Source organism: Nelumbo lutea, chromosome 2, assembly GCF_056320005.1.
Source record: "Nelumbo lutea isolate HS-2025 chromosome 2, American lotus-T2T, whole genome shotgun sequence".
NCBI lineage: Eukaryota > Viridiplantae > Streptophyta > Magnoliopsida > Proteales > Nelumbonaceae > Nelumbo > Nelumbo lutea.
Genome location: NC_142685.1, coordinates 58,061,837 through 58,087,009, shown reverse-complemented (window position 1 = coordinate 58,087,009; position 25,173 = coordinate 58,061,837). Strand labels below are relative to the sequence as shown.

The window sequence follows — 25,173 nt, the reverse complement described above, 5'->3', positions numbered from 1 at the left end:
CCTTCGTCCTCAGAGTCCGGACCATTCGCTGACTGACGCACTATGTCATTAGTGATCCGAGAAGTAGTGATGGCACTTGTATCAAGACCGGGGTAGATGTTCTTAAATAACCACCGATTGAGCTTGAAACCCTTGCGGTAGGCCTTGGTCATCATGTCGTCGAACCTCGAAGACTTAACATAGTCAATGACAGACTGGACCTCGGTCTCCTTGAGGGCATCTTTGAAGATCTCCGTCTTTTCTTTGAGGTCACCTTTGAGGTACTCCACCTCGTGCTCTAGCTTTCCTTTCGCTTCCTTGAGGCCCTGCACCCCAAGCTTCAAAGCATCCCGGTCTGCCTTGAGGCTATCCATCTCGAGCCTCAAGGCCTCTTGGCCAACCTTGAACATGTTGACCTCAGCCCTCAATCTATCCTTGTCTCAGGCTAGCTCGCTCTTCTCCTCCAACAACACCTTGATGAACCTCTTCTGAGCTGAGGCATCATTCTGCAAGCGGTGGATCTGATTGCGAGTTGCCCTCAGTTCGGTATGGGCTGCGTGGGATGACTTCTCAGCTTCCAAAGCCCATCTCAGATGCCGATCAGATTGAAGGGTCAAGGCACACACGGTTGAGTTCACCTAAAAAAAGGAGACCAGTCAAAAAAAAAGAAAAGAAAAGAGAAGAGGGTCCTTTGCAAGGAACTCACCACCATGGTATGAGAAGCAGCTCAGACACCGAGCTGACCAGGAGTGAGATCAGCCCATTCTGAGACCTCCTCCGGGTATGCAGCCTCCTTACTCTTCTGAAGGCTGCACGGGGGTTCATAATGCTTTGACCCTCTTGACTCCCCGAGTTGGATACTGACATCTCTGCCGCATGGGTGGACTCCTCGGAAGCTTCAGCGGTGACTTCAGCAGGACGAGCTTCGGCTGTAGCATCTGTAGGGCGAGCTTCAACGACAACTTTAGTGGCATCCCCGACAATAGTCTCTGCAGGATTAGGGGTGGGCTCTGCCGCCACCTCGGGCCCCTAAGGCACCATGTCTCCCTCCAAGTCGATGACAGGTTGAGGGCCGGGGAGCTCGGGCTCTGAAGCCAGGGCTTGTGGAGGTTGAGCCTCGGTAGAAGCCTATGGGGACTCGATGCGTGCCTTCTTGGCTACGCGCTTCTTCCTTTTCATCTGGTGGAAGAGCCTCTGATTGTCTATCTTTTCCACCTCCATGGGACCTGCAGTGAAGCTCGACGTTAGTAACCCTGAAGTAAGTATGCGAACAAAAAAGTCAAAGTAAAGACAAACCTACCCGGGCTCAAGCCGACCTAAATGAGCTTCTCCTCGGTTGTGAAGTCCTTGTAATTCAACCCGAGCTGAGCCCACGACTGAAGTGACTTCATAGTCTTCCCATGAAGGATAACATCAGGGGCTTGAACGGCGACCCTCTAGTCGGTGGGGAAAGGCCACCCCATGCTGCTTCAAACTACGAAGTAGTCCCGCTTCCAGGCCGGGACATTACTTGGGAGCTTGTGCATTAATTTAAAACCCGGGTGGGGAGACAGATAATAAGTCCGTCTGTGCCCGGGTAGAGCGCCCGAAGCGCTCTTCTTGATTGCCAAGATAGAATAGAAGATATCTAGGTCAATGAAGAAGGCGCAGTCGAAGCAGAGGGAAATGGTCCCAACCACATTTCGTATGGAATTCAGGTGAAGATGGTCTAAGGTAATGTTAAAGTGCACCAGCACCTCAACAATTAGGGGGTGAAGAGGGAGACGGAGTCCGACAACCATTTGCTCCCTAAAGACCACGATCTCATCGGGACTGTGCTCCCATGGAAAACTGCTGGTAGGAAGGCTGTAAGAGTACTCCCTAGGAAGGTGGAACATTTGTATGAGATCCTGAAGCCTCTCCAGAGTCATGGTGGAAGGGCCGAACTGACCTAGCACCCGACCTCGGTGGAAGGTGGATACCAGATGATCCGAAGCCACCCGTACACCGGACGACTGGGCAGCAGGAGAGCCACCCTAAGCCGAGGTACCCACCTCGGGCTCATCGATAAGGCTATCTACACTAGACAACATGAAAGCACGAAAGGAAAGAAAGTTTAGAAAAGAAAAGGAAGCTCGGGGACTCACCGCAGAAAACGCGAATCGGACTGAGGAAATAACTGAGCTAGAAAATCTGAGGTAGGAACCTCAGACGCGAGCTTGATACTGACGCTGAAGACTTTGTGGCGAAGAAACGACCAAGGGTCCCCCACTATTATAGCCACCCCCACTAATGCCTGAGCTCGCCCTAGTGGATTTTAGGCCACTCCCAAACAGGAACACCCCGAGGTAGAGACACCTTGGGCCAGATAGCTCGGTGTAGCTTGCCACGGGTAGCTCGCTGCAGGGTAGCTCGGTACAGGGTAGCTCACAGAAGAGCAGTTTGGCACATCACAGGAAGGCCTTTTGCCTGACCACCGTACCTGACAAGCCTAGAGACTGCAACCACGTCTCTCGTCAAACAGTGTTGTGCCCGCCACCTTTAGAAGGTGTCTTACACCTGACAGGTATGTACCCTACAACGACGGCCCCATGTGTGCCACCTCAGCCTTGTCTGTAACAGCTGCGTCAGGACGACAGTGGTAGTTATACCTGCCCTGTCTGAGGCAGGTGGGCCTGATTTGACAGAGTTCTGTTATAAGTAGCCCAGTCCCAAAGGATAGAGGTAACTTTCTGATACTCGCGCTATCTGCATTCTTAGCTTCCTTCCTCTCTTTGCATCTTTCACAAAACTCTAACTTAAGCGTCGGAATGTTCCCGCCAGGCAAGCCCCCGGGGATCCCTCATCTTCTCCATCTCAGGTACCTTTTAGGAGCCACGCGAGTGTAAGTTAGGAGTGACCGGATTGCGCACCATCAAAATTAAAAGATAAAAGTTGATTAGTTTTTTTTTTTAAGGAAATATCTGATTTTTAAGACAATATTAAATAAGGTGATTAGGATTTTTTTCTTTAAACAAACCAATTTTGTGAAGAATCTTAGAGAAGGTTTTATAGACGTGATTTTCTGCCTCCTAGAGATTTCCAAGTCCCTTCGTTGCCAAACGAGGATCGAGTTTCTAGTCATTTGTATTTTGTAGCTCTCCGACAGAACTCAGAAGTGGTCATGCCTTACTTCTATCCTCCATATCGTAGGGCGAAAGTCCAAACTCCGAAATCCAAACGAGTCTGATTTCAAAAATTTCTGAGCAAATACATCTTATAAATCTCGTTCTTTTCTTCTGTTCACATTCATGGAGGCACCGAAACCCTCGTCTCAGATGCGAGTCCTCGTTCGACCATCTACTTCGACTGCAAACACTTCATCTTCTTCCTCCACATTCCCACTCGTTCCTTCTTCTGCTTCTTCAACAAACACACTAGAACTCCCCGTCTCTTCTTCACGTCTGCTCTCCACGAATTCATCTTCTTCGTCTTCGTCTGCGCCTTCCTCGTCAACGTTACCACCGTCGTTGTCTCAGCCGGGACCTTTAGAAGGCGTTGTGGTTGTAGGTTTCATTGGAAGAAGGGAGGATGACGTGATTCAGTTGATAAACCGGATTCTTGACGCCAATGTCTTTGGATCAGGTAATCTCGACAAGAAGCTTCCTGTTCGTTCGCGTAATCTTGGAGAGGAGGAGCTGGGAGAGGAGGTGAAGGATTTGTTTCAGCGTCGAAAAATCAGTTACTTTCATGACGAGGAGAAAGGGATTGTCTTTTTGCAGTTCTCATCCACTCGGTGTCCGGTTTTTGAAGAAGTATCAGAATTTTCTTCGGGATTGGATTCAGTGTTGGAAGACCGCGAATTTGGGGATCTTCAGGGAATGTTGGTCATGTTCTCTGTGAGTCATTTCAGTTCATTGCTTAAGTATTTTTCCCCCCCAAAGAGTGACATGCTTAATTTCTTTAATAATATGGAAACTCAGAACAATCAGCAGTTATAAAGTTGAAAGCTTTCAACACTTAAAACTAGAAAATTAATTTCTCTCTTCTGCTAAATAATCTGCATCATGGTTTTATGTTGGAATAATATCTTACTGGGTTGTGGCTGTGACTAGTCCAAGAAATACAATAAAGGATTTCTCCCAGAACTATTAACTTTTTTCTAAGAGGTGATATTTTTTGAATTGATGTATAATAAGATTTTTACACAAGAATGCTTTTCATTGTGAAATGTGAACAACCTTATAGGCGATACTCCAAGAAAAAATAGAACTGTACTATCTTTACGCAGAAAGAATGTCTGGTAACAAGAAAGAAGAGCTGGGGATGTTCCTAAAATTGTTCTGAACTGATAGTTGGGAGAAAACGGTATCTATGGCCTTCCATTGAATCTCAGCCTCTGGATACTTTGGCCTCAAAGATTCTGGCAATTCTCTCCATCCAGACAACCAGATTATCCATATAACAGAAGGAGGGATGATGCCCCAGGCACTTTACCCCATTTTGAGGTCTTTTATTCTTCAATCCCCCATTGAAGCCAAGACAGGTCTGGGGCACCACCAACTGTAGCTAAATAATTGCAATAATCGGCCTTTTAGTTTTAATTTTGATTTAATTATACTAGTGAGTGTGAGTAAAAACTGTAGATTATTTTATTTTGGAATCAGATGGATAATCTGTTTAGCAATGCAGGTCTGCCATGTAATCGTATTTCTTCAGGAAGGGTCGCGTTTTGATACCCAAATATTGAAAAAATTTCGAATGCTACAAGCTGCGAAGCATGCTTTGGCTCCATTTGTAAAGTTACACATAATGCCAGCACTAACTCCTAGGCCCTCCTCCTCCTCCTCACTACCAGCTGTTCCATTAAGCTCTTCTAAGAACTCTTCTCCTGGTAGAGGTGGTGGCGTCACAAGTCGCCATGCTTCAGCTATTTCACTCATGTCAGGTTTGGGTTCATATGCTTCTTTGTTCCCAGGCCAGTGCACTCCAGTAATTCTTTTTGTTTTTCTTGATGATTTCCCAGAGGGCTTAAGTCCTGGGTCCCATGTTGAGGAATCAACTGATTCCCTGCCTTCTAATCAGTCTTCTAGTATGAATGGTTTACCTAGGCTTAATTTGCCCACAAAGAGTTCAAGTTCTGTTGTTATGCTAGCACGTCCAGTGAGTAAATCTGAAGGTGGCCTGAGGAAATTACAGTCATCTCTGGATGCCCAGATCCGGTTCTTGATTAAGAAATGCCGTACATTGGCTGGTTCTGAAGCCAGTCATGCTGGATCAAGAGGTGGGAGCAATGCAAGTTTGGCACCTTTGTTTTCCCTTGAAGCTTCAAGGGCTGTTTCCCTGCTAGACAGATCAACAAATCAGAGAAGTGAGTCACTGGATTTTGCTACTGGTATTATTGAAGAAGTTCTTAAGGCAAAGGCATCCTCAGATACTCTTATGCTTGAAAGCCTTGCCCAGAGTGCGAACAAGGAGGATATTCAATCTATAAGGGAGTTCATTTATAGGCAGTCTGATACTCTAAGAGGGAGAGGGGCCTTGGTGACTAACACCAACAGTGGGTCTGCTGCTGGTGTTGGTATGGTTGCTGTAGCAGCAGCAGCAGCAGCAGCATCAGCTGCATCTGGGAAGTCATTTAGTATTCCTCCTGAACTTCCAAGTTTGGAAGACTGGTTATCTTCTAGTCAACTTATTCTAGATGCAGTGCTCAGTGCCAGACATGGGTATCTTGATGATAATGAAATCAGTAAAAGAAAAGTTCTTCGAAGAAATGCTACAGCAACAAAGGTTGAGGGGAATGCACCTGCCGAAGTGGCTATTTCTTGGTTGGGAAGTGGCAGAGGCCTGAATATGAAATTTTCAACCTCGTGGTGTCAGAAAGTGCTCCCAGCTGCTAAGGAAGTTTATCTGAAAGATCTGCCTGCTTGTTATCCAACCTCCCTGCATGAGGCACAGTTACAAAAGGCTTTGCGTGCTTTCCACTCAATGGTCAAGGGACCTGCTGTGCAGATTTTCATGAAGAAGTTGGAAGATGAATGCACATCCATCTGGAGATCTGGAAGGCAGCTCTGTGATGCTGTGAGTTTGACTGGAAAACCTTGCATGCACCAGAGACACAACGTTGAGATTGATGGTTCACTTTTAAGTGCTGAGGTTAAGCCACATTCTAGCGGATTTGTTTTCCTCCATGCTTGTGCTTGTGGTCGTTCACGAAGACTGAGAGATGATCCTTTTGATTTTGAAGCAGCCAACATTACTTTCAACCGTTTTCAAGACTGTGATGTTTTGCTTCCAGCACTCCAACTACCCAAAGTGATTAATGCAGGACCTATTCAGCCCTCTTCATGGAGTCTGATTCGAGTGGGAGGTGCTAGGTATTATGACCCTTCTAAAGGCTTGCTTCAAAGTGGGTTTTGCTCTAGTCAGAAGTTTCTTTTGAAGTGGACAATCTTGCTGGAAAAACGGAAAAAAACAAATAGTTTGTCAGCAGGTTCAGCCCCAAAAGGATCTGTGACAAGATCTGAGGATCCCAAAGTTGAATCTGTTACAGATGAAGAAATAAGGAAAACCGGTGCTTCTCAGTTGCACCAGGCAGATGTGCGGACTATAGTAGTAGAAAATCAAAGAAAGCGCTCAGACAACATTTCTGTTGATGACCAAAAGATCAGTTTTGGTAGAGGCCTTCCAAATTTTACAATGAGAAAACCATTTTCTGAGGTTGTTGCTGGTTCAGCTGCTGTAGATTCAGCATTCCCTCCTCTTCAGCAGAGAAAGCAACATACCACGGGTTCAGATAAGGGTATTAAGCAAAAGGATGCAAGGGATAGAAGTGATCAACAAGTCCATACAACTAGTGACTTTCAAGGATCCCAGAAATCTGAAGAACTTTCTACTGCTCAAGAAAGCTCACATGGGGTTGAGAGTAATGGCTACACAGATGGTGATACATTTCTAAGGATAGGAAGCAATGTAGTCCCAGTACACACGAATGGTGGTGGAAAAAATAACTCGAGTGCCTCTTTGAAGCATGTGGTAGCATATGTAGGATTTGAGCATGAGTGCTCCTATGGCCATCGCTTCTTATTGACTCCAGAGCATCTCAATGAACTTGGCTCCTCATATTCATTGCTTGAAGAATCACAATTCTCTTATTCTATAGAAAATTCAAGTAAAAAAGTAGAAGGACGACTCAACTTAAATAAAAATGGTGGACAAGAGAAGGTTAATTCACACTCCAATGAGATGATTTCTGCTGCATCAAATAAAGTGAAAACTTCAAATAGGTCAAAAGAAGCAGTTGCTAGTGGTAACCGACATTGGGATGGACTTGTACTTTTCTCAGGATCAGGGAAAGAACCAGGCCAATCCTCTAATGAGCTGTCAGCGCTCCCTAAATCTTTAAAAGACCTTGAAGAGAGCCTTCAATCTGTTACACTTGATGATGATGGGTCTGCATTTTCCCTTTTGAATAGGAATTTGCCCATATTCATGAACTGCCCACACTGTAGAATATCTAAAAGTGAGAAAGATCAGAAAAAGATCAAGTTTGCCAGTACTATATCACAGCTCCAAAGGGTCTTTCTGGTATAAAATCTTTTTCTTTTTAAATTCTCCACAGAATTAATTTGCTATTATTTTTGTATGTTAGTAATTGATTACATTGATGCTGAAATATGTTAGATGTTTAATCCTACATCTTCAGCTTTATTGTTGAGCATCAGTGGGTGATCTTCTGGATTATTGTTGTCACTTGTCCTGTTTTTTGATGAGAATCACTTGTTCTTTTGTTGTTCTCCAAATGTTTGAGTGTTTGAGAAACTTGAACCTTACTTTTTTTCCTTAAATACTTTGATGGAAATCAAGAAAGGAACATTATTAACTTTTCTATGACAGGGTTTCTTGCATGAAGAATTGGTTTACCAAAATGGTTTATCTAAATGGGAAAATGCTAGCAAAAAAAAAAAAAAAAGGTTATTGTCATGCTGTATATGCACCAAGCTGTCACAGTTGCTCCTTTCTATAATGGTATTTGTTTTAACTTTTAACTAAGACTTTTGAAACTCTGTTCAAGCTAAACACAACTTGAGTTAGTCCTTACATGAAATGAAACCTTTTGTTCACCTATAAGAAAAAAACTTTTGTTCTTTCTCCCCCTCCCCTCTTTCTGTATCTGTTGATTCATGGACCATGCAAATCCTTTTGAATCCAAAAGGTTATCTAACTATGATCCCAACTTAGATTTTACTGATGCCTTCAATTCTTTGTATATCTCTCTCTCATATTAACTGTCTCAAATGAATTGATGCCTTCAATTGTGATGCTTGTAACTCTTCACCCTCTTGATTAATAAATGGTTTAGCTGACACGTTGGCCAAACAAGGGACTGTGAGGGAGAGTATGTTCTGGGCAGTTTTGTAAGAAAGATTACTGGGGGCTCAACACCTACTTAGGGGTTGACAGCTGTACTTAAATCTGGAAAGTTATTTTTAAAGTTATTTAATGGAGTTACCATTTCCAATAAAAAATTAATAAAATTTTTATTCAATTGTGATATAACTTGTTTCCTCCCATGATGGTATGATATGATTGAAGAGCTGAGTTTAGTAGTAGGATATGCCACCTGATATAATGACAAAATGTAGGCCTTCTTTGTCTGACTTCTCTTTTTGATTGCACAATCATTGATTTTTGACTTTCGAGTGCCATTTAGGCATTTATTTTATTTATTTTTTTCACCTTGCTGATGAATCACTGATGATTCAAATGGTAGACTGGACTTAGAAAATTGCCTTGGTTTGAACTTTGAACTAGTGAAGCTTATTATTTTGTTTTGCATCAAGTATAATAATTAAAAGTAGGATCTCAAACCACATATACAAGGATTTGACATGGTAATGAGGCTAAAATCCTTTACAAAATATACATGCATGGGCCTCTATACATAAAACATAAAAATGCAAAAAATGGTAGCACCTCACTGATTCTTGAAACAAGCAGTGTTAAATACCCAGAATTCCTTTAAGATGGAGCTAGCATGTTCTGGTGGCGCTTGAACACTAAGACATTATTATTAGATAAACAAGATCCCTCCAGTTTTGAACAGTTATTCAGATCAAGGTTCAAAATATTGATACACCCTGATATGGCAGAAGGGTGCATTGATACCTTGCATCTTATGCTTTTCTATTATATTTTTCTTAAAAAATTCGGCATTAGGCTAAGCACCATTTCATAAAAACACCTTTACATAGGTTTATTGGAGGGTGAAAGATACAATATGATACACCCAATACGGGGCATATTGTATCAAAATTTTGAACCTTGATTTAGATGAATTCCAAGGCCAGAAAAAACTGGCTGATGGATAATCAAGAGAATAGATAGAGAGGGATGAACTGTATTGGAGTCTAGGAAACCAGGTGAGATAGGATGGAAAGGTGAAAGTCCTACTAGGATGAACATGCAACAAAGATGTAAATCAGTCCTCAAATATCAAGAACAAATTTAGGGATTAGAAGAAGTGAAGAACAGGTCTGAACAGCTATACAGGAGAAGAAGATGGCAAAAAGAGAAGGTAAGAGAAGAAGGAGTCGAATTAATCTCCATTCTCCTCTAACCCTATTTTATTAAGATCTAAAAATTAGATGATGACAAGAATGCCCTTAAGTGGGCGGCCAGCTTGGCAGTTACATAAAGAGAATAAAACAAGAATAAATAACAGGCCCATTAAGTGTGGCCCATCAACAATAAAATAAAAGATATTACAAGAGAGGATGTTAGGACCCATTCGGCCCAGTCTCTTTACACTCCCCCTCAGGCTGAGCATAGATGTCAATCATGCCCAACTTGCTTATATAATGTGTCATTTCCCTCTTGGAACTCCCTTTGTTAAGATATCAGCCAATTGCTTTTCTGATGTGATGAATGGTAAACAAACTTCTCATGAGGAAACTCTTTCCCTTATAAAATGCCTAGCAACCTCAATGTGCTTAGTTCTGTCATGTTGAACAGGATTATGTGCAATGTTGATAGCATCTTGGTTGTCACAATAGAGTATCATTGGTTTCTCGTAGTTCACCCCCAATTCTTCTAGAAGGGAATGTAGCCACAGTAATTCTGACACACCATGTGCCATTGCCCTATATTCTGCTTCAGCTAAGGATCTAGCAATTACAGATTGTTTCTTACTCCATGACACAATATTCCTAGCAATCAGAGCACAATAACTAGAGGTGGATATTCTATCATCAATACATCCTGCCCAATCGGCATCAGTAAAAGCTTCCAGCTTCATGTGACCATGTTTAGCAAATAGAATACCTTTCCCTGGGGTACCTTTCAAGTAGCACAGAACCCTTTCTACAGCAGCTAAATGAGTATCTCTGGGAGAATGCATAAATTGACTAATAACACTTACTGCATAAGAAATATCTGGTCGAGTCATGCAAAGGTATAACAACTTTCCAAGCAGTCTCTGAAACACTCCCTTATTAGACAAAAGCTCACCATCTGTAGTAGAAAGTTTATGGTTAGGATCAATAGGAGTGGAGATGGGTTTAGCTCCAAGTTTATCAGTTTCAGCAAGAGTCAAGGACATATTTACGCTGAGAGATGAAGATACCATCCTTAGATCGAGCAACTTCAATGCCCAAGAAATACCGAAGATCTCCCAAATCCTTGATTTCAAATTCAGAGTTGAGAAATCCTTTTAGTTTACTAACCTCTTCAATGTCATTACCCGTGACCACAATATCATCAACATAAACAACCAAGAAGGTCACCAGAGAGTCATTTCTCTTCAAGAGCAGTGTATGATCAGATTGAGTTCGAGTGTAGCCAAAGGAGATAAGAGCAGCCCGAAATCTCTTAAACCAAGCCCGAGGAGACTGTTTGAGACCATAAGTAGATTTGTATAGTTTACACACCTTACCTTTCATTTCCTTCCCATACACTCCTGGAGGTAGAGACATATAGACCTCTTCATGCAGGTCTCCATTCAAGAAGACATTTTTAACATCAAACTGGTGTAGGGGCCAGTCAAAAGTAGCAGCTAGAGATAGTAAAACCATGACTGAGGTCATCTTAGCTATAGGAGCAAATGTCTCAAGATAGTCAATGCCATACATTTGAGTGTAGCCCTAAGCAACCAACCGAGCCTTAAACCTCTCAACAGAGCCATCAAAGTGATATTTAATGGTAAACACCCATTTACAACCCACTAGTTCCTTCCCTTCCGGCAGGTCAACAATATCCTAGGTATGGTTCTTATGCAATGCATCAAGTTCGGCCATCATAGCATCCCTCAATTCAGCTTGAGATAATGCTTTCGGTACAGATCTGGGTATCACATGGGAAGAAACAGAGGCAAGAAAGGAGTAGTAGGAAGGGGAGAGAAGGCTGTAAGACAAGTGTTTGGAGATACAATGGGCTATACACTTCCGCTTGCCCTTGCGGAGAGCAATAGGAAGGTCAAGGTTTGGGACAGTCAGAGATGGGTCAGTAGAGGGCTAACCTGTTACCTCAGGAATGATGGGAGTGGCGAGATGCTCTTCTGAAGGAGTGGAAACAACCTGCACATGTTTGAATCTCTGCCTTTGGTACCACCTTTGGAGAGTAGGAGTAGGAATATCGGACTCACAAGGAATATCAGAGATAGGTCCAGTGGGAGAAGTGGACACCCCTTGATCGGGCTCACAAGGAATTGGAAGAGGAACAGCTGGAGACATAGCAAAGGGCTCGTCAGATTTCTCCCTTTTAGGAGGAATGCTAAAGAAGGGAGTCAACTCGGCAAAGGTGACATCCCGAGATACAAAGTGGGTGCCACGAACTGGATCAAAACAGCAATAACCCTTTTGTGTGGAAGCATATCCCAGAAAAACACATTTATGAGCCTTAGGTTCAAACTTGTGCCTTTGATGACCATGAATATGCACATAGCAAGTGCACCCAAAAACACAGGGAGGAAGAGAAAAGATATCCTCATCCGGGAAGATAAGACTAAAAGGGGTTTTAAAGCCAAGGACCCGGGAGGGCATACGGTTGATCATAAAAGTAGTAGTAAGAACAACATCTCCCCAAAATTTTATAGGAACATGGGACGCAAATACAAATAAGAGGGATCTGGCAACCTCAACCACATGTCTGTTCTTTCTTTCCGCCACCCCGTTTTGTTGTGGAGTGTAGGAACATGAACTTTGATGAATAACCCCAAAAGCAGCTTCAAGATAGGTGGAGAGGGTTCTCTCAAAATACTCCTTGGCATTGTCAGAACGGAATATTTTGATACGAGTATTAAACTAGGTGAGGATGAGTTCCTGAAATTTTTTCACAATAGTTGGTACTTCATCCCTGGATTTCATGAGATAAATCCAAGTGTAACGCGAATAATCATCAATAAAAAGGATAAAGTACCTGTAACCCCCCATGGTTGGCATATGATATGGCCCCCACACATCAGAGTGAACAATATGGAAAGGAGAAAGAGATATTTTATTGCTAATTGAGTAGGAATGTCTACAATGCTTTGCCAGTTCACATGACTCACAGTGAAGTCTCGATAAAGACACTCCTTTAAACATATCTGGGAATAGATGACTCAAAGCAGAAAAACGGAATCTACTGAGCCAATGCCAGAAACCGACACCTGCTTGAACTCACTTTCGTATGTCTCCATCAATCAAACGAAAATCAAAGAACCAGAAATTTTGTCTATATAAACTTACTTGAAGTCAAACCAGAACTCGGGTGCTTGAAAAACTAGGGTTTTGCTCCGTCCAGCTGTTGGGAGGAAGAGAGAAGATGCAGCAGCACCTACCAGACCAACCCAAATTCTTCCAAACCTGAACCGCCCTCCTTTAACGGTCAAGAGACACCTTCCAAGCACAGAGTGCCACACCCAAGCTTCACCTTTCTTGGTAACCTCGAAAATCTCTAGTCGGCTAGGGTTTCGGGCAGCAGCAGAACAGCACCACTTCTTGGCAAAATCCAGCCAGATCTAAACTCTCCAAACCCTCTACCAACTAGGCAAGTGATCCTCTATACTATAGAGAACCTATCTCTCCATACACTCTCTTGATTTTAGAGTGTATGGGAACAAAGAAAAAAGAAAGAAGAACTAAGCCGCTCTGATACCAAGATGTAAATCAGTCCTCAAATATCAAGAACAAATTTAGGGATTAGAAGAAGTAAAGAACTGGTCTGAACAGCTATACAGGAGAAGAAGATGGCAAAAAGAGAAGGTAAGAGAAGGAGTCGAATTAATCTCCATTCTCTTCTAACCCTATTTTATTAAGATCTAAAAATTAGATGATGACAAGAATGCCCTTAAGTGGGCAGCCAACTTGGCAGTTACATAAAGAGAATAAAACAAGAATAAATAACAGGCACATTAAGTGTGGCCCATCAACAATAAAATAAAAGATATTACAAGAGAGGATGTTAGGGCCCATTCGGCTCAGTCTCTTTACAGACAACAAGTGGCATCTTTATCCTTGATAAGGAATTTTTCAGAACTTGGGAAGAAGGCTGGAGGTTGGGATGTTTTCAGAACTTGGAAAGGAAATACTGTAGCATTATCCTCTGATTCTGAGCATGCTGGGTTTGGTGATTCTACTCAGCCAGAAAGCCGTGGTTGAAGGATTAACAGTGGCAAAAATTCTGCTGTTGACTCACATGTAGTAGTAGGATGGTTAGGAAGTAACAGTGCTGGGCCATGGAAATGGAGGCACATCTTAAAGGAAATCACAAAGTTAACCATGGAATTGAGGACATCTTAAAGATGCTCTCTAAGATCAGCCAACAATGTGGCTGATGGGCTTATAAAACAGGGGGTAAAGAAAAGCCATATGCGGTGTATTTTCCCAGTGCGGAAATTTGTAATCATAACAAAATATATTGACAAGGGTGGCTAGCTGAGGCTAGGTACTCTAGAAGGGTGCTCAGCACACTGTTGTACATTTTTTCCATGAGCTTCTTTTTTTTTTTGATTAGTAAAGAAGAATAAATTTTATTAAGTTGAAAAAAAAAAAGATTACAGCCAGCAGGAGAATACAAACAAACAATCGAAAAGAATTACAAACCTGCCCAGAATAGATCTTGTTTGTACACTCCTTGTTTTGCTAGCGAATCAGCCATCCCATTTGCAGTCCTTCTAATACAAGTGAAAGTGGCATTGAGCTCCCTTGCTAAACTTTCAATCTCTCTCAAGGAATGTCTATAAATCCAGGGAGTGTTACCTCTGAAACTGGACCAAGAAATCACCAGTCTTGAATCTCCTTCAACCTCCAAAATTTTAAAATCTGCTTGTTTGGCTAGTTTTAATCCCTGCAAAAGAGCATGAAGCTCAGCGTTTATGGAGTCACCTGCCCCTATAGGCCCTGAATACATAGCCAGAACTTTGTTTGTTGAGTCTTGAACGCACCCCCTATACCTGCCAATCCCGGATTCCCAATGGAACTGCCATGAAAGTTCAACTTTAACTTATTTGCAGCAGGGGGCTTCCATTCCATCACCATCTTTTCTTTTTTCTTAGTTGAACATGCCACTTCTTTCCAAGCTCGCGGGATATCAGCCACAGAGAAGCTTTGGAACAGCTCGAGTGTTTTTATCCAATGAGCAACTTTTATCTATACAGCTTCCACCAACTCTTCTTTTGGTCTGCATTTGCCATTAAATATTCTTGCATTCCTTTCCTCCCAAATCATCCATGCCACAGCTGCCCTCACTGGTTTCGACATTGTTCTTCCCCTTTTTGTCGTCTGCCTTAGGAAGTTTGGGTTGAAGAGGCTCACTACATCCTGTGGGGAGCTCAACCTCTTGAATTGCTTTCCAAGGAGAGTTCAAGGTAGATGTCGGAGCAACCGTTGCATCCCAGCCAATTATTCCTGAGCCCATGAATGCTTTCAATAACCTTTTTGCCATGAGCTTCTTAATAAAATGTTTAACTGTTACTGATGAAAGAAAGGAAGAAGAAGATAAATGTTTCAATTATAATGGCTCTGTTCAAAGACTCAAAATAAGGGGTCGGATCTCCCTTTACAGACTCCAATTTAGACTCACAAACTGACCCAAAACAATTTCTATTGCTTCAAAATTAAGACAAATGTATAGGTAACCCATAAGCATAATAAAATAAGGACCCTGACTCCTAAAATAACTATGATAACTCTACTATTTTTTTGATCAATAGAACTCTTTACTACTCTTACTACAACTAAACAAATAAAAAGAAACTCCAAGATTGACCCAAAGAAATATAAGACCCAAACCCTATCATAGACTGACACCCTATTACTAAAATGTCCATAACTCCCTTAAAATATGTTGGCTTACAAGATTTAACCTTGTTTGAAGTTTGATAGATAGCTCAAGTACATATAGAATAACACCTAACTTGTACAAAATGTGCAAGTTTTGGCTCCTTAAAAATAGGCTGAAAAAAAGTGACGTGCTTTAATCTTCAACATTTCAAAATCCTAAAAAGTCTGTAATAAGACGATAAACTGATTTGATCCTTTAAAATGACTAACCCTATTACTAAGACGCTAACAACCTCAACTCAACTTGACTAACTTGACTCAATTAGGTAGTGCCCCAACTATATGAGAATGAGATGGATAAATGAATCCTCTTCTGTCCTTCCACTCTGTTCAGTTTTAATTCGAAGCCCTGATACATTAACAAACTAGAAAATAAATATGAAAAAACTCAAAAAATTTAAATTACCCAGAAATTATGAAATTTCCAATTGTAGAAGAATGTGAAGAATCTTGATTTCTTCTTTCACAGATTTTTCCCTTGCTTGTGCTTGTGCTTGTGCTTGTGGTCAGTAAGAGGGTGTGTATGAATTCCTGTTTTCACATTAAATTTCAATTACTTATTAGGACATTGACAATGTAAATTGTAAAATAATATGCCTTTTAATTACTCATAAAAACTATGCCATTTAGTTTCTCAAATTATCTTTTTTTTTTTTTGAGAAATGCTGAATAATATTATTATTCAAATAAAGATCAAAAAGGCTGCTGAGGGAGGGATTTCCTCAAACAGCCGGAAATAGAAAAAAACTGAATTTGAAAAAAAAATCAAATTATCTGTTTGCTTTTCAGTATATTTGTTGCATTATATTAATAGAGAAACTGCTTTACTATTTATCCCTCTGAGATGTGGTTTGGCCAAATCAATCTCCAATATTTGATATGTACATGTTAAAGTACTTGCTGCTTGTGTGGGTTAATCTAGAAGTTTTCTTTATGAAACATGATACGAGATGGCATGAATTTTCTGTCATTTATGCCTCTTAACTTCTAAATGTTTCTCTGTAGGTAACACCTCCATTTCCAATTGTTTTAGCAACATGCCCAGTTGTACAATTTGAGGTATAGATCAATGGCTCAATTACCTTGTATGTAAATATGCACCTATGGGAGCTTTGTTGGTCAACACTTTCTGATACTTCATTGCCTTTTTAGGAGGTTACATTTCTGCTACTCATTGAAATCTAAGATAGATTGCAGTTGTTAGTTTCTGTCAAATTTAGAAGGTAAAGCCACAGATGTATGGTGATAGCTTTGAAGCTTGGAGATTAAGCCTCATGTGACTACTGACTTCACTTTTTCAAGAGAAACATGAACTAAATTAGAGACAGCTTACAAAATTTTTAAAGCTAATGTCTATTATTATGTTGTTTAAAAAGAGTAATGTTGTGAAAAAGCTTTAGCTAAAATGGATGACTTTTAGTTCAAGCCCTAAACTGTTGATTAAGATATGGGACATGCAATGAGATCCGACCATTTAATGGGCCTTACTAATCTATACCAAATCAGCATGCTTGAATCATTTTTTGCCATCTGGTTTCTGGCAATATTTAAAAATGTGGAGGCTTGTAATGAGGCTCCAGGACCTTTAGTTGAGAGGCATAAGCCATATGAGTTACCATTTTATTAAGAAAAACATGAAACTAAAATGAGAAGCATAAAAGTTAGGGCTGTCATTGGGTTGGACAGACCCAAAAGAACCAAAGTAGCAATCTGAACCGACCCAATTATGTTGAGTCTGGGTCTGCATTATGTGCTCTGATTATAATTGGGTCAGGATTGGTTTTGGTTGTTCTGAACGAGACCACATTCTGTTACCTATATTTCTCATGGTATACTTGTAATATTATCATACCATCATATCAGGATGTGTCAATTTAACAAATGATTAGGTTCATTGTCAAATTACACGTTAAAGGTAGAGCTTTCAATTGTAATCAGGTCAGACTTGATAATCCTGATTAGTAATTTGGTCAGTTCTAGATCTGTTATTACATAGGATTTGGTTTGGAGCTGGTTCTACACATTTATTTATTGGTTTAGGACTGGATCTACCCTGACCCAGACCAGACCGAAACAATTGACAGTACTAATAAAAGTGCAAATATGACAATTATATTTTTATGTAGGAAAAACACATAAATGAATAACATATCACATAAATAACACTTAAGCTACATTGCATTCTTACAAATTGTTATGCCTTCAATACCTACTAGAAAACTTCTTTATGTAAAATAGAATCTCCAAAGCATTTAAAAAATGCTAAGACATTAAACACAAGGTTCAAAATTTTGATACAATATGCTCCGTATTGTATTGGTGGGGCTCTGATACAGGAAATAAATGGGGTTTGAGAATTTGGGCATTTTCAGGGAGTAGGCAGGCCTAAGACCAACCTCCTGGTCAATTAAAGAAAACTAATAAAAAGGGTGTTTTGTTGTATCTAAACACCTGATACGCCTGTAGGTGCGAATTGGGTGTATTGATACTTTAAACCTTGATTAAACACAATAACTAGAAAGTTAGTCAACACCAATTCAAAAAATATATATTTAAAATGCAAAGGTTAATCTTTAACTTATCCTGTCATGAATTATGATAATCCTATTGTGGTTAATGTTGAGATGTCATCCTAAATAAATAATGCACCTTTTACTTTGATGTATGATCTTGAAGGTTGAGTTGCAAGTCATTTTTATTGAGCCTCTCCTTGAGGCAAGGCAGAAAGTATAAGGCTATGACTATGAGGCTTGCAAACCTTTTAAAACACTATTCATCTTACATTTACAGTCACATGTTCATCATCAGTACATTCAAGAGGTTGCACCATGGTGGAACCTGGATATTCAATTAGGTCCTACTTAGGAGGTCTCCTAACTATCTAAATACATGGGATTTTTCTTGGCAGTTGCAAAAAATTTTGTCTATCCTATGTGAGTTGATTTATTTGATGGTTCAGATCGTTAATTTAGGTTGACTGTTGGTCTAATGGATTCCTAGGTGAAATGCATGAGTAGCATTTTGAAACTGTTATAATGGTTTACTCAAGGTTTAAAGTATCAATGCAACAAAAAACCCTTTCTTTTAGTGTTGTTTTTCCTCAAAATTGGTCAGGGGATCAGTCTTAGGCCTGCCTACTCCCTGAAAATGCCCAAATTCCCAAACCCTCTTTATTTTCTGTATTGGAACCCCATCAGTGCAATATGCCCAGTATGGGGGGTATCATATCGAAATTCTGAACTTTGAGTCTACTCAATTTTTTTCATGTCTAGGTACACTTTTATGCATATCTTGATGTAGGAAATGGATAGTCTTCCCTAAACATACTGCTCTTGATTAGATAGTAGCTGTTTCTCAGAAGCTGGAAAAATATTCTTCTTTATGATGAAGTTTTTTTATTGCAGGTCTCATGTCTACCTCCATCCATGCTGAACCATGAACAACAATCACAATTTAGCCTTGGGTGTCGAGTTATCTTACCACCAGAGAGCTTCCTCACACTTAGACTCCCATTTGTCTATGGTGTGCAAATGGAGGATGGAAAATTTCGTCCTCTTAACCACCTTGAGCATCAACCTGAACTAACAGCCTGGATCATCAAAGGTACAACATTGCAGGTCGTATCCAAGGGAAGTGGTCTCCATGTGGGATCTCGGACTTGATTATAATCATAAGCAAAACTTTTGGACATTGGCATAATTTGCTTGTTAAATGGCTGGTGGAGATGGATTGTATCAACAAGACCATATAACGTCAGGTGAGGTTTTTCGCACATTGTTTATATGATTATTGTTTTAATGTTACACTGTATAATCTGCATTTAATTTACAAATTTCGTATTTTACTCATGTTTTCCCTCTTTGGTATCAGTTTTACCTTCTTATTGGCTTTCTGGAACCCCCTTACAAATTTACAGAGCTAGGAATATGGAGAGAAAGGATTAAGAATATGGCGTTTGGAAAATGATTGTAAAGATTTCTTATGGAAGAGAGAATTCTTTGGAATTTCGTTATAAATAACAAATAAGGCTTTCATGTTCATGCCAAAGTCTGGAATGCTGGACCAGCCAGAAGAGTCATCCTGTTGTCCCTTGGAAGGCAGTAGAATTCATCTTACCATCCTTATCTAGGTTTATACAGTATAATCCAACCTTGGGAAGTAGAGTAATGTTTTAGAAAGACTCATGGTGGAGTGACTCTTTGTTAAAGTAGGCTTTGCTCTATCTCGAATCACAAACACCTGTAAATATATTCTTTGGTGTTGTTTTCTGAAGCTGGTTTATCTTGGGATTTGGGCCCAAGGAGGGGATTGAAACCATGAAAATGAAAAAGAAAAATTATCTCCTTATAGAACACCTTATGGATGTCTTCTGATCACCCATGGGAATGGATGGTGGAGTTTCGGTTATTGATTCCAATGGAAAGTTTTTTCTTCCTTTGTGCCATGCACCCCTGACCAACAAAAGAAATATTAATTGATATGTCTAAGAAAAATGATTAACATCCATATTCTACAATGTGCCATGCACCCCTTGTGCAGCTAGCGTCCGCTGGCAATGGCAACAAATTTAGAAATTCCCTTCTTTGTGGGGGGGGAGGGGGTAGACAATAGCAGAAATAAAAGGATTTAAGAATTAAGAGAAAAGAGGTTGGGTTGCTCCATTGCAACCTGGGTGACAAGGGTTCAAATTTTGGAAACAGCCTCTTTGCATGTGTAGGGGTAAGGCTGCATGCATCTGTCCCTCCCCAGACCCTGCATTGGTGGGAGTCTTGTGTACTGGGCTGCCCTTTTTTTAATTAAGAGAAAAGAGGTAGAAGAGGGATTCTTGAGAGTAGAAGCCAAAGATGATCTGGCTACCTCAACCCATTAACATTTATGCTTAAGAATAAAAAGAGATACAATGTCTAATATGCCCTTAATAGGGCGGTTACCGCTAACACATCAAAAAGAACTTAAAACAGCAGCACTAAACTAATGGGTCTTGGGCCCAATAACAGCAACTAATAACAAATAAATAAATAACAGTAAACCCTCAACAGGGATTAAACACCAATGCATCTGGGATTCTATTCACCCATGCTTTTTCCACTTCATAAGGAAGATCACAGGTTGAATGTGGTGTCCAATTATAACTATTGCCAAGCTCCAATATCAATTTGTTGATCTCCCTTAAAGCATATACGTACTTCCATGAACCTGCAATCTTGTTTCTAATCCAACCTATAATTGAATTTTGCCATCCTTAACTGTAATGAATGTAGCACTACCAACAATTCTGCCCAAATAGAGTCTCCAAAGCCACATGTCCAAAGTATAGTGCTAAAATATTTCCTTCCCAGTTTTTGCAGAAGGCTTCATCAAACTGAATTTTGATGGCAGCAGTGTAGGGAACCTAGGCCCGGCTGGTATAGGGGGAATTTTTAGAAACCTTGAAGGTCATGTTGTTGCTGTTTTTTCTGGTCCAGTTGGAGTAGGGGACTCAGTTTTGGCGAATTCCAAGCTGTCTTACAAGGAATACAGATTGCTAGAGAATTAAATCATGACAAGCTGTTAGTTGAAGGTGATTCTAAACTGGTAATAGGGTGGCTGAAGGAACCTGAAACTGTAATTTGGAAATACAAAGAATATATGAAAAGATTTAAGTGGCTGATCAGAGATATGACAATATCTGTCCAATGGGAAAGGCGTTCAGCTAATGGGATGGCTGATTTTTTTGCAAACCGGGGGGGGGGGTGTGCCTGAGTCTGAATTATTCCGGGCTCAGTCATAATCTTGTTTCTGGCTGGGGCTGCATCTCGCACCTCTGCTGGATGTACTCTATAATCATGTGATATATTTTTTTTTCTGTTCTAATAAAATTTCTATCATTTATCAAAAAAAAAAAAAATCCTTCCCAGTTCTTAAAGACTCCCCCTACTCCAAAGGACCAGGGTTCCCTAGTTGCGTCCATCAAAGTTCACCTTGATGGTGTTTTGGATTGCGAGCTCCAAGGTATGTAAATAAAAACTCTAGTGAAAAGAAGGGCAGCACAAACTACCTATATCTGATAATATCATCTATGGTAGAAGGTGCAAAGCATCCATACTCTACCAGTTTACCTACATGCAACCTTATAGAGGTTTTCTATCTTTCTATATATATGTATGTACGTTTGTGTGTGGAGATATATATTAATATATGTGTGCATGTATGTACGCACACAGTCCCAAATGCAGCACAACATGCTGCCCTTGTACATGTCAACATGATTTAACCTCTCTTTTTTGATGGAGAAAAGAAAAAGGTGCTCAATAACAAGGAAAGAATCCATTGGGAAAATAAACCAGTCTTCCAATGCTCATACCAATTTCAGGATTTTGGTCATAGTGCATTCTATTTTAGGATTAGGGATTAGAAAATTGCTGTATTTTTGTTGCTTCTTTAGTGGAAAATTTGCTTATCTGAGATTCCATGTGCAACACTAGGGTTTCAGGTATTCAAACTGTCTTTGTTTTTTATTTAAAGGTTAATAAACCATTAGAGACTGTAGAAGTATGAACACATTAAGAATGTATAGAAAATAACACATAAGAGGAAATTTAAAAAAAAATGTGTGCTTGGGCTGAGGCACATGCCTAGGTGTACTAGGCATGTGTGCCTTTTAAAGGGGCATCATTTGGGTTCAGGCAAGGTGCATTACCTTAAAATGCTCTTTACCTGTGCACTTAGGTGTACCTTTTAAAACACTTGGCTTAACCACAAATTCAAGTAAAGATGAAAGAATTTATTTTGTAGTTCTTAATATTTGATTAGTAAGTCAAGGAGTACTAAACTGTTCCTTGTCTTCTCCAGCCTACATTTTTTGATTGATAAATTATTCATTGTAATGTATGCTTTACCTAAAAAAAGCTTTGTGCATTATGAAAATTTGAACAAATGAAGATAGCACTATTATATGATTATAGTCTCTCTCTCAAATTAAAGTTAACAACGTACATTCTTTCATCTTAGTTTCATGTGGATTTTGCTATGCAGAGTAAGGATGTTGGTGGGTTGAAGTAATTGCTTGCTTCAGGGATTTGGCATACTGCAATCAGAAGTAAGAAACTTTGAGGATGTTTCAATGCCATCAGGTTTTGTATTTTTCTGACTCCATTTTGTATACTCAGAATCAATGATTTCTCTCCTAAAACAAGTTTAATCTAAATGTTGTTTGTGGTTGTCTTTAATGCAGTTATCATCTGTTATAAATGGATTGCTGTCCATCAATTGGACGAAAACTTCCAAACTTTATGGTACACTCTCGTCAAAACTGCATTTTCCATCATATCCCTGGGCATCTGTGTGTGTGCGCATGTGCGTGCGTGTGTGTCTGTGTGGTGGGCGTGCTTGCATGCATGTTTAAACATAAGCATCTATTCATGCACATAGATATGTATATGTATGTATTAGGATGGATGATTTTGTATTCCTTACTTCTGCAAACCCTCTTTGCCAACCACATGCTGTTATGTTGTCAATCTAGGCCATTTATCATATGGATGGTCCTATGAAATGGCTACTTGTCAGTTCCAAAGTTCATGTCTACACTATATCCTACAATGTAATTTTCTTCTCTTGTGAAGCTGCACATTGAAGTTTCAAAAATTGGCAGAAAAGAGGGCCTTCTTTTGCAGGGGGTTGTTAGACTGAAATTTAGAGATCTCTTTGCTGGATGACATGTCAAGCAAAACTGTCATATTTGTGTCAGCTTGTCTGTGTGTTGGAAACCTATCAACTTTGCTGCATAACTGACCAATACTATTTCTAATTTGAATCCTACATTAGGAAACAAAAAAAAAAAAAACTTTTGTTACATTGATTTTAGTTCATATAAAAGGGCATTACCTAATGCTGCTCTCAGCTATTTATGGTCTAGGGAGGGGTTGACTAGATATGGATCTAACCTCTGGCACCTTTTGCACAAAGTGGCTGCTCTCGGACTTCAACCAATATTCTCATGCTTGCCAGTCTGAGATTTAGGATCATATTTCTATTTAAATCTATAATTCTATTTCAGTGTGTTGCTAACCAAAATTCCTTAGTGGCTGAGACTTATAACTTTTCTGGAGATTCTAATACTTGGACCCCCCTCTTCAGGAGAAACTTGTTTGACTGGGAGCTGGATGAGATTGTGGAGCTGCTGGAGCTTCTACAGAAACAAAGGATAGATTTAAATTTGGAGGATGAATGGAGTTGGAAATGGAATTCTGATGTTAAATCCTTAGCCTTCAAGCTGAGCAGTCCAGGTTCTGCGGTTTTTCCTGCCAAAGAGATTTGGAATTCGACAATTCCCTCTAAATCCAATTTTCTTGTATGGACAATGGCTCTAGATAAATGTCTGTCTAGGTCTAATTTGGAGAGGCGAGGCACATCCAGCTTCCGGACTCCTCTTGTGGTCTGTGTGGCATCCTCCCAGAAACTACAGACCACCTATGCATTTACTGCCCGATTTTCTCCATGGTGTGGGAGCATTTCCTGAAAGCTTTGGGTATCAGCTGGGTTATGCCAAGGTCTGTCAAGGATCTGCTGTGCTGTTGGAAAATCAAAGACTTAAATAAGAAGGAAAAATTAGTGTGGAAAACCATACCAGCAACTGTTTTGTGGTCCATTTGGTCTGAAAGAAATAACAGAATTTTTTGTAACAGAGTTAAAAGTCCAGAAGAGTTGGTGCAGAGAGCTGTGGGCAAGCTGATTTTTTGGGTGGTTGTTACTCATGATTTCAAGCACCTGAACTTGCCTTAGTTGTTTAGAACTCAGTCTTTGTGGAGTCTGTAACCTGAGTTGTTTCTAGGCCTTCCTTTTGGTCTGGGCCTTGTATCTTTTTCCTTCTTGAATAAAATTACCTTACCTTTAAAAAAATAATGTCTTTAAAATAATGGGGCTTACATGTAAAAACTAAATTATAGGTTAGTTCCCTAACTTTACATTATATATATATATATATATATAGAGAGAGAGAGAGAGAGAGAGAGAGAGAGAGAGAGAGAGAGAGAGAGAGAGAGAGAGAGAGAGAGCTTCTCCTTCAGACACATAGCATTCTATTTTTCAAGAAACAGTATCCAAGAAGAATGACCAGGAGTTGTTGGAAATCTAGGGGAAAAGGATGAAAGTGTGGAACTAGTAGAGGAACTGATAGGAAGGTACTCGGTCTCTATCAAATTTAAGAATGTGGAGGATAGGTTTTTCTGGGTGTTAACTAACATGTATGGCCCTAATAGTTACAGAGAAAGAAATGAGTTGTGGGAGGATATGTATGCAATTTGTGGATTATGTGACGGCCCATGGTGCGTGGGAGGGGATTTTAATGTCATAAGGTTCTCTGAGGAAACTAGTAACACTCTACAATCAATTACAACGAGTATGAGGAAATTTAATGATTTCATAAAAGATTGTGAATTGAAAGAAATCCCACTATTGCAAGCCAAGTTCACGTGGTCTAATCTCCAGGAAAACCCTTTTTGCTTGAAGCTGGATAGATTCCTATTCAACTTAGCCTGGGAAAACCATTGGGGGAACTTAGTCTCTAGAGCTCTGCTTAGGGTCACTTCTAATCATTGCCCCATCAAAATAGGTATTGAAACTTTTTATTAGTGGACCTAGACCATTTAGGTTTGAAAACATGTGGTTGACACATCCAGATTTTGGGGTTAAAATGGAGTGGTGGAGTGAAGAAATTAGGGGGGGGTTAAATGGAAGGGGGTAAAGTTCCATAAGAAGCTGTAGAGACTGAGATAAAAAGGAATGGTAGGGATCACTTTGGTAGGGTTGAGGAGAAAAAGCTGACTCTAGTTACTCGGGTTGAGGAGCTAGATGAAAAGGAATCTCAAAGGACCATGAATGAACAAGATAGAGAGCTGAGAAGGAAATTGAAAAAGGACTTGGAGGATATTTTACT

The 25,173-nt window shown here is 40.2% G+C and overlaps 1 protein-coding gene across 2 annotated transcripts in view; it reads left to right on the top strand.

Moving 5' to 3' along the window:
* Positions 1-2,996: 2,996 nt before the first annotated feature.
* The window catches only part of LOC148870942 (uncharacterized), a 28,093-nt gene continuing 5,916 nt past the window's right edge, over positions 2,997-25,173 (top strand). The window contains exons 1-7 of one of the 2 annotated variants that reach the window (XM_088967163.1): positions 3,047-3,836; positions 4,630-7,524; positions 16,263-16,316; positions 18,662-19,014; positions 22,272-22,369; positions 22,471-22,531; positions 23,376-23,524. In XM_088967163.1, coding sequence (XP_088823289.1) covers positions 3,249-3,836; positions 4,630-7,524; positions 16,263-16,316; positions 18,662-18,919 — 3,795 coding nt within the window. In that variant the 5' untranslated portion in view covers positions 3,047-3,248 and the 3' untranslated portion in view covers positions 18,920-19,014; positions 22,272-22,369; positions 22,471-22,531; positions 23,376-23,524. Of the gene's footprint in view, positions 3,837-4,629; positions 7,525-16,262; positions 16,317-18,661; positions 19,015-22,271; positions 22,370-22,470; positions 22,532-23,375; positions 23,525-25,173 lie in introns of those variants that run through there. The other variant, XM_088967162.1, reaches the window with a different exon arrangement.